Genomic DNA, 10,606 nt, shown 5'->3' with positions numbered 1-10,606 from the left:
ATTTAGTTAGATTAGGATAAAAATTGACCAATTTTAAATGTGGGAAATTGGGAAAACTTTGCTTAGCTCCAATGTGATTTCGTAATGTGAGCTGGTAACAGCTACTGGAAGGTAAATCAGTGTCATTGCCCTTGGTGACATTCACGGAGGAGAGGTAAGTTTGAGTGAATAAGGCGACGGTGAATCCAATGGTGACAATGATCTCAGGTGGAAGGTAAGACAGTATCTCAGGAAGACATGGCTCTACCCTGACAAGCCCATCAACAAGATTGGATGTACTCAAATCAGTGACCGATTTAATGATCTGACACATCCCAGAAGGTCCTTGGGACTTTAAGTCACTGTTGAGTAACTAGCCAACCTGCTTTCTTAATAAGGGTCTTGGGGATATAACCAGCACTGAGGGATTAAAAGCCACTGTCCTAACTGAACAAGTAGCAGAAATATATTGTGCCATTTGAGCTAGTTCAGCTTTAGCAATACTTCCCCTTTCCCACCAATCCCAGATATGTGTTCAAACTTCAGCAAAGATCTCCAAGCTTATGTGTCTCTAAAGGGAGACTGCATTTTCATATCAGGCAAACAGAAAGTAAGGCAAACCAATTATAGTGAAATTATAACACAGTAACGGGTTGTTAAATGTTGTTGGCATTAGAAAGAAAAATCAACATGATATGGTAGCCAATACTCAATCATAGATATAGGTTTGTGGAAGGAACACCAATGATCCAGGACAAAGCAACTCACTTGATTGCAACCCTTCCACAAACGTTCACTCTCTCCACCACTGATGCACAACTGCAGCAATGTGTACCATCTACAAGATGCACCGCAGGAACTCAGCAAGGTTCCTTGGGCAGCACCTTCCAAACCCACGACACCACCTGGAGGTTTACGTCCAAGTCACTTGTCATCTTGACTTAGAGAAGGAACAGCGATATATTTCTGTCACTAGTTCAAAATCCTGGAATTCTCTCAACGCATTGTGGGTGTACCTACACAGCCGGACTGCCGTGGTTCAAGAAAGCAGCTCACCATCGTCTCAAGGGCAATTAGGGATGAGCAACAAATGCTGGTTTAGCCAGCAACCCCTGAATGAATAAGAAAAAAATTCAACCCCTGGAAAGTGTGACAAAATGCTAGTGGTCAGGACTAGTCTTGGTGATTAAAGATGAAATCACTTCAATGACCAGAGAATATAATGAGGTAAGCAGGCAGTGGAGACTATGGCTAGAATTAACAAGCAGGGGTAGTTTTCTATAGGGCCCAGGTAGCATTTGTGAAATTGAGATTGTATAAATGTAGTAATTAGACAAATAGTAGGAACACTGGTTTAATTGGGGGATTTTAACTTTCATATTGCTTGGGATAAGAAGACTAGGACATGTTAGAAAGGTAGTAAATTTATTTAGTATGTTCAAGATAGTTTTCTTCATCAATATACATCAATCAACAAAGCATGTGATATTAGATTTAATAAGTAACGAGCCAGTTTTAGCTGCATCAACATTTTTCTAATAATGATCACAAAATGCTTTAGTTCAGTGTAGTGTTTGATAGGCATAAATGTGAAACTTAAGATTTGAGATTCAGGAAAGGTTGATTGATTTCAAAGAGATGAGAGAGAGACTGTCTACAGTAAACTGGGTAAATCTGTTAATGGGGGAAAATAACACAGAAGATAGCGGGCGGTGTTCAATAAATAATTTAATGCAATACAGAATCAGTGCAATACAGACCCCTAGGTGCTGGAGTTTTTACTTGTCAAAAATAAAGCCATGGACAACTAAACAGAAACTTGGTTAAAACTAAAAGAAAATGCATTAAAAATGCAAAAAAGCACAAATCCTGGCACATGGGAATAAAGAATAACGATGTGTAACAAAAGTAAGAGTTACAAATAGGGAGTATGTGAAGAACCTGTAAAGGAAATTCAAATCAACACAAAATAGTTCTACAATTATATTAAGGAATAGAGGGTGGTTAGGAGCAATGAGGGTTCTTAGAAAACTAATAACTGTGATATTGCCAATGGAAATGGTGAAGGTGCTAAATAATCACTTAGTGTCAGTATTTACAGTAAAGGAAGAGAGTTCAGCCTGCTGAACATTCCAAGGAAACTAATGTTGAATCAGCTGGGATTGATCAAAACAAGATAACAGTAATGTGTGAAATAATGGCATCAAAAACTGGTATATACCCAGACTTCATACCCAAGGGTTTAAAGAAAGTGGGTGAGATGTCATTACTATAATCTTGAAAAGTTTTCTCCATTCATAAGATTTAGATCATAAAATTGTGCATAAAACTCCGCTATTTAAGAGAGAGCGAAACCAGCAAATTATTCTTGAAATTAGAACAGAGAATGCTGGAAAATTTCAGTAGGTCCAGCAGCATCCATAGGGAGAGAAAACAGAGTCAACATTCTAAGTCCACATGGACTCAAAACATTAACTCTCTCTCCCTACAGAGGTGTCCAGACCTGCTGAGATTTTCCAGCATTTTCTACTTTTATTTCAGATTTCCAGCATCTGCAGTATTTTATTTTAGCATTCCTGGGATGTCCAGCTGACTGACACACTTTCTCTATTGTAAATACTGACAGAAAGCAAATCCAAAATATCTATCATTTTTAAAGAGGTGAATATAGTAATGGGGAATGTCTATGGATGGTATTTATATGAATCCCAAAAGGCATTTGATAAAAGTCTCTCATAAGAGACTGAGAGTTAAGGTTGAATCTCATGGAATTGAAGGCAAATTATTGACCTGGTTAGAAAATAGACTGTACAGCCAGTGACTGAAAGAAAGAACACCAGGAAAGCACCCATTATTTATACTGGGACCTCAACTATTTACTGCATTTATTAATTACTTAGATGACGGGATAGCAAGTCATATATCCAAACTTCCAGATGATGCAAAAAGAAATGTGAAATTACGAAAAGATATTAATAGATTTTGTGGATGAGCAAATCAGATCATAAGGAGCAGGAGTAGCCCACTCAGCCCATCAAACCTGCTCCACTATTCAATAAGATCAGGGATGATCCAATTGTGACCGGAACTCCACTTTACTGCCTGCTTCCCGCAACCCTCAACTTCCTTGTCGATAATTTGGTTAATTCAGCCTTGAATACAGTAAATAACTGCTCTCTGTGCAAGAGAATTCCAAAGACTAATTAATAATGGTTTTCCAAGAGAAGGAATTCCTCCTCATCTGTGTCTTAAATGGGAGACCCCTTATTTTGAAACTGTGCCCCCTAGTTCTAGATTTCCCACAAGAGGAAACATTCTTCCAGCATCTGCCCTGCCAAGCCCCCTTAGAATCTTGCATGTTCCAATAAAATCACTAGGATGTGGGCCATTGGATCCAGGGGACTTGTCAGCCTCTAGTTCCATTAGTTTTTCTAGTATTTTTTCTCTAGTGATCATGAGTGTTTTAAGTTCCTCCTAAATTCCTCCTCCTGTCCTTTTGCCTCTTGATTTTCTGCTATTCTTGAAATGTTTTTGTGTCTTCTCCTGTGAAGATAGATACAAAATACTTGTTCAAAACTTCTGTTTCCTATTATTAATTCCCCTGTTTCACCCTCTAAGGGACTAATGCATACTTTTTCCAAACTTGAAGCTTTTGCTGTCTTTTTTATATTTCTTGCTAATTTACTCATGCTCTAATTTCTCTTCATACTTTTCTACTTACCTTTATTTAAGTTGAGACGTTAGTTTCTTATCCTCAGACTGAATGTGAAATTCTATCAATGTTATGATCACTCTCATCTTGGAAATCCTTTACTATGAGCTCTCATTATACAGGTCTTAAGTTTATTCCCTGGTTGGGAATTCCCATATTGAATACACTATGACATCATCCTCCAGGTTATTTTTGCCAACTTGATTCCCTCAATCTATATGAAGATTAAAATCTCCCATGCTAATCACAGTACCTTTCTTACAATCTGTAATTATTTATTGATTGATATTGTCCTACAATGTAGCTACTGTTAGGGAACTTATACACCATTCCCACCAGTGATTTATTTTCTTTGCTACGTCTTATTTCCACCCAAACGGTTTCTATATCTTGATCTTCCAAGCTAAGATCATTTCTCACTACCATACTGATCTTATCCTTTATTAACAGAGCCATCCCACCACAATATCCTTCTTCCTGTCCTTCTGAAATGTCAAATCCCAATGAATATTCAGGTGCAACCATGTCTCTGTAATGGCTATCATATCAAACTCATTTATTTTTAATTGTGGTATCAATTCATCCATCTTGTTTATGACCGCTGTGTGCATTCAGATAAAGAGCTTTTAGTTCTGTCTTTTCATCCTTTTTCCCTACCCTGACCTTATTTGTTGGTACAAATTTATATTCATACCCTGTCCCATCCTGTTACATACTGGTTATCATGTGTATCACCACCTTACATTATTGCTTGTCCTTTCCCTTGATAACCCTCCGCACCAACACCAACACCCCGCCAATCATCTCACACTACACCATTTTAGTTTTAAATCCTCTCTACAGTCAGAGTTACACAATTTAGCCAGTGGGGTCCAGGTGAAGATCATCCCAGCAGTACCCTCTTTTCCCCAGTACTGGTGCCAGTTGCCCCACGAATTAAAATCCATTTCTTCCTCACCAATTTTGAGCCACACATTCAACTCTCTAATTCTAGAGCAGTGGCTCCCAAAGGGTGCGGTGCGCCACACTGGTGCGGTGAGAGAGGATGGCAAGTGTGGCGGGAAGATTCAAGGACAATAAAAGAAACATTTAAACATGGTTTAAACAAGCATTGTTTTATACTTTCTGGATGTCCCATGATCATATAAAGTAGTTGTGTTCTATGTTATGAATCAAGCACTGCTAGGAGTTGTTTTTTTTTGTTTTTGAATGTATTTCTTATCAATAAAAGATTCGGTGTGGCGTGAGAAAATTTTTATTCCGAAAGCGCGGCCCAGTGAAAAAAGTTTGGGAACCACTGTTCTAGAGGCTTTTGCTGTCTCTTTTTGTATTTCTTGCTAATTTACTAATGTTCTAATTTCTCCTTCATATTTTTGTATTTTCCTTTAGTTAACTCCAATTTCTTATCCTCAGACTGAATATGAAATTCTATCAATGTTGTCTCACCTTGGGAATCCTTTGCTATGGGGTATCATTACACAAGTACTCCCATACTCCACAGTGCCATTGTTGGTTTGCTCATTTTTCCTGTGGGAGTGGGGGGGCACAGGAAGACCTATGGTTGGGGGGGGGGAGAGAGAGAGCTGTGAGGGGAGGATGAAAAACCTGACAGAGTGTGGGGTGGGGGGGGGCGTGAGAGTGACCTGTAGGTGGAGTAGTGACCTGTGGGAATGGGGTTTTTTGAAGTGTAGGGTTTTTAACTAAAAAGCACCTACCTTTGCACTGGCTGCTTTGGAGCAGGAATCATATCTCAAAGATTGGTTGTTTCTACCATTAAAATCGCAAGGATTTGAAGGGGTTTCACAGTGATTAACATGCGGTTGGAGCTCCACAGTGGACATTGCTGCCTAAGAGATCACCAAAATCTCACCTGAGTCACTACCCACAGGTTGGGGAAGCCCTGTTCTAGAACTGGAAAAAACAACTAAAAGCAGGCCCTGCTTTCCCCTCAGTAGCCATACCTCATCACACTCGGGCTTCTTTGCTCCCACTCTGAGGCAAATGAATTTCAATGCAAATGTGATATCATCCTCTTTGAACCCAAAAAAGGGCAAAAAGGATATTTTCAAAATGATGAGGCGCTAGAAACAGAGGAGTTCCAAATAGACTTGGGAGATCCAGGTACATAGATCATTAAACATCAGGAATAGGTGCCAAAAATAATCAAAAAAAGCTCAGGGAAAGCTGGAGAACTAGTATATATGTCATGTTCCAGTTGTACAAAGTCCTGGTTATACTGCACCTGGAGGCCTGTGAACATTCCTGACACCGCACTTGAGGAGTATCTTAATGGGAGTGCAATGTTGATTTACCAGAATGATATGTGGACTTCATGCATTAAATTTCAGAAGAGATCACTCAAACTAGGGTTGCATTCCCTGGTGATCTAATTGAAGTTTCCAAGATAGGAAACTTCAGAAACTGAAGTTTCTGCTGGCTGTGTGGCAGGGAGGGGTGGGTGCTGGGCTACGTGGGAGAGGCTAAAAATTAGAGCCAGACCTCCCAGGAGTGAGATTGGAAATCATCCCTATATACAAAGGGTAGAAGAAGTTTGGAACTTAGAAATGAATGCTCGATCAACTCCTGATTTAAATCTGAGATTGATAGATTTTTGTAAAGCGGAGGCATTGAGGGATACGGTACAAAGGCAAATATATGGAATTAGGTCAAATGTTAGCCACAATCTCATTGAATGGTGGAATTAGCTTGAGGTGAGCATTGGCTGCCATATTTCTTACATTACAACAGCGACTGCAATTCAAAACTGCTCCACCGACTGAAAGAAGCTTCTTAAGGTCACAAAAGGTGCTTTAAAGTTTTTTTTAAAAAACCCTCGAGTTATCGGGGCAACTGGGTGGCAATTTTAATTACAAATAAAAAAAATTGCCTGTGTAATCTGACTGAAAGTTTGCCTTGCCTACGATTTAGCAGAACATTTTCAAAAATAATTTTCACATTCTACCCAGTAGTACCTTAGCAAACCTTGGATCATCACCCTTTGTTTGTGGTGGTTTAACCGATACGCCTTAGCTACATCTCTGACCCTTACAGTGTACCAATTGTTTTATCCCACTCCTTTCCTGAAGGCTCTTGGTGGGATAGAGATTCCACACTGGCAACTGCCTCATGGTACTTGCTGCCAGTGACTATTCATCCTACACAAGTCTCGACTTCCTCCCTGTTATCATGTTTACTTTATAGACAAGTCGTTCAGTGCCTGGAGTTTCTGTTGCAGCTCCACCAGGATACACCAGGCTGCTGGTGGGTGTAGCCACCAATTCTATAGTCTAAAAATACCCACTGACCACAGATGGCATTTCAAATGCAAGTCCTGTGGGCGATATGTGCGTCCAGTTTACAGAATACTTAGCACTCAAGAGAGGATGCAGCACTGACACAACATCATTGCTTACCTCCTCCCTCTTTCTTTCATCAATACCTTGCAAAGTTTGAGCTTAATTAAAACACCAGGATAAAACACTGTTCATAACAAAAGGAGCAAAACAGCAGTACGGAAAGGAAGGGGTTTGGGATCCTGGGCACAGCTGAGTGGTCCTCTCTTTCCCAGATGTGTTGTCAATGATAATAGAAACCATCCTCTGTGATGTTGAGAACCTCCAGCCTTTATCCAGGTTGAATTGGCTGTGCTGGAGTTTTAGAAGCTTTTTGTTTAAAAAATATCCTGTCCTGTTGTTCCTCCATTCATTGATTGCTGCAGATGGCTGATGAGGATCGTGCTGACGAGGTCTGCTTCTTTCTCCTCTTATTCAAGAGGGGGTTACTGGTTTTGTCCAAGTCCTTAATCGTTACCTGGTCGTAGTCGACACGCATTGTGGCGAGTGCACTTGTCATTTCATCCTAAAACCAGAGTGTGGAACACTGCATTAGAGCAAACAACTATCTTAGGTGCCGAGGTTTCTGTAAAATCTGTGTTTTAAAATGGAAATTACCAGCAGCAATTCTTTTTTTAAAAAGTCACACAAATGGTTTGAAATGACATTGTCTTACACTAACGATGGGTTTAGTTTAAAGGGGTGACCACTGGTGTAAAATAGTCATGGCTCATCGAGCTTGTTCCACCATTCAATACAACAAATGCTGATCTTAAGCTCCAACTCCACTTTCTCACCCATTCCCCATATCCTTTAATTCCCCGAGACCAGAAATCTGTCTGTTCCAACCTTAAATATATTCAACAATGGAACATCCACAACCCTGAGGGGTAAAGAATTCAAAGATTCACAACCATTTGAGTGAAGCTTTGCAAAGATCCTTCCCAAGATTCTCCTGTGTTAGCCATTACTTTCCATTCTCTCGACAAGCTTTGCCCCTTCCATTTCATTTTTCTGTTGATTGGTTACCCAATGCTTCGAATTTAAAATTCTCCTTGTTGTTTTCAAATCTCTCCATAGCCTCATCCCTCACTATGTCTGTCATTTCTTCCAGCCCTACACCCTCACGAGATATCATGTTACTGCATATCTGGCCTCTTGAGTATCCCTGGATGGGACTTTCCACCTCACCTGCTCACGGTATGTTTTGTGGTGGCGGAGGCAGTCCACCCATGATCTTCCGGTCCCGCCACTGTCAATGGGTTTTCCCCAAGGAACCTGTGGTGGGGTCACTATTGGCGGGATTGGAAGGTCCTGGAAAATTTCAGCCTCTGGTTTAATTGTTCCACTATTAGCAGCTAACATCTTGAACTCTGGCATTCCTTCCTCAAATCTCTCCCCCTCTCTCTTCCTTTAAGATGCTTCTTAAGAAACTCTGTCTTAATATCTGCTTCTGTGGCTTGCTGTCTGATTTTGTTTGAGAACACTCCTGTGAAGCACCTTGGAATGTTTTAGCATGTCAAGGCACTACAGGAATGCAAGTTGTTGTTGATCTAATTCAGAGAGCAACAGGAATGAGGAACTCACTGATACACTGAATGGTCGTCTCCTGGGCCCGGCCACCTTCATGAAGGTGCTGCTTTCATCATTGACCTTCCTTCCATTATCAGGACAGAAGTGGGAATGTTCACTGATGATTGTTCAGCACCATTTGCAACTCCTCAGATACACAATCACTAACCCATTTCAGGGCATGTTTGTTGCATATATGGGATAGAAGTGAGTACAGGTTGGAAAGAGGAATTTGATGGGAGGGGAATTGTGTGGACGACAATCATCTATATAGTCTTGTGGAGTTAAACAGCCAGCCTGTTTCTATGGTATAGATTGTGTAATTTTAAGTTGCATTTTTAGTTCTTTATCTTAGCAGTTCTTGCTCTGCACGTCCCACATACGTTGTTTTTTTTAAGTAGGTCGTTTATCCTAGATATGTTTATTCTTGAGTAAAGCCCTGACTATCCCAATGTAACTACAATACTGGAGATCTGAAGTAGAAACAGAAAGTGCTGGTAACTCAGTTCTGGCAGCATTTGTGCAGAGAGAAAGAGTTCATGTTTCGTGTCGAATATTGGAACTGAAGGGTAGAAATTTGATGGTGATGCGCGTTATCACACACGAGGCTTGATGCTCAGGAAATAAAGGCTTTTATTTGCTGTAACAAGGCAGCTACTAATTATATACACGATCCCAGACTGAGGGGTCCCAGACAGAGCAGAGACCTTTATACCTCTCCCAGGAGGCGGAGCCCGACTGGGATGTACCACAATAACTATAATACAAGGTGTAACAACCCAACCCTAACCCCAACAGCAACATATATACATACTTGTAGTACTGGCCAGACCCTGGCTCAGTACTATCTAGTGGGAACCATCGATGGTTCACCACAGATGGGTTCTACGTAATTGAAAGGTGGAGTGGAGGAGAAGGAGAGGGTGGGAGAGATGAAAGGACAAAGATGCCCTGGAACAAAAGGCAAAGGGTGTGATAATGGTTGTAGTAAAGAAACAAAACATTGATCCAGAGCAGTGTTAACGGCAGAATAAAGGGCAGCTCTGTGCAAAAGCGAAAACACAAAAATAAAATCAGCACATGGCAAAAAATGGAATTAAAATGGGCAGCATGGTGGCACAGCAGTTAGCACGGCTGCCTCACAGTGCCAGGACCAGGTTTGATTAAACCTTGGGTGATTGTGTGATTGACATTGGGTGATTGATATTCAATGGCATTACCGGGCACTGCTGCCTCACAGTGCCAGGGACCCAGGTTTGATTCCCGGCTTGGGTCACTGTCTATGCGGAGTCTGCACGTTCTCCTCATGTCTGCGTCGGTTTCCTCCGGGTGCTCCAGTTTCCTCCCACAGCCCAAAAGACATGCTGGTTAGGTTCACTGGCCATGTTAAATTCTCTTTCATTGTACCCGAACAGGCACAAGAGTATGGCGACCAGGGGATTTTCACAGTAACTTCATTACAGTGTTAATGTAAGCCTACTCATGACATTAAAAAAATAAATAAATAAAACAACATCCTGGGGGTTACCATGGACTAGAAACTTTGACCAGTGGTGCTATATAAATGCAGGATCATTCTTCTTATTCCTATCCATGCTCTTCATAACAGTGCACCCTTTTGTTGTACATTATATTCCTGTGTTTGATAATGGGTGAGAACACACTAACCTTCACCTCCTCCCACATATCTTTCTCTTCTTGGAGCACTCGACTCGTATGTAGTGGAGTCTGAGGAACCACCATCGACTGCTGAAAGTACAAAGAATGATTTTTTCATAAGCTGCTCTACAGCAGGTTTTTTTTTGTACAACAGTCCCCTCAAATGTTACCATTAATTTAGTAAGGCTGCTACATTGGCCTGTTTGGGAAGCAGGAACCACTTGGCCAGGGCACCAGCTCCTGGTTGCTACGCAGAAACATCTGGACAGGATGTCTGTTGAGGACAGGGTCAGACTCAACCTTGGTGCTCCATCACCGGTACTCTTTCCTGCTCTAACCTGCTTATAATTTC

The 10,606-nt window shown here is 41.0% G+C and overlaps 1 protein-coding gene across 1 annotated transcript in view; it reads right to left on the bottom strand.

Moving 5' to 3' along the window:
* Positions 1–4,898: 4,898 nt before the first annotated feature.
* The window catches only part of LOC144491486 (MAP kinase-activated protein kinase 2-like), a 127,051-nt gene continuing 121,343 nt past the window's right edge, over positions 4,899–10,606 (bottom strand). Inside the window, exons 9-10 of the mRNA XM_078209376.1 lie at positions 10,264–10,344; positions 4,899–7,549 (exon numbers count right to left, since the gene is read on the bottom strand). Of these exons, the coding sequence (XP_078065502.1) occupies positions 7,394–7,549; positions 10,264–10,344 (237 nt within the window). The 3' untranslated portion in view covers positions 4,899–7,393. The remainder of the gene's footprint in view (positions 7,550–10,263; positions 10,345–10,606) is intronic.

This window comes from Mustelus asterias, chromosome 3 (genome assembly GCF_964213995.1).
Source record: "Mustelus asterias chromosome 3, sMusAst1.hap1.1, whole genome shotgun sequence".
Lineage (NCBI taxonomy): Eukaryota > Metazoa > Chordata > Chondrichthyes > Carcharhiniformes > Triakidae > Mustelus > Mustelus asterias.
Note: the sequence above shows the minus strand (reverse complement) of the source record. Positions and strands in the feature narration are given on the sequence as shown.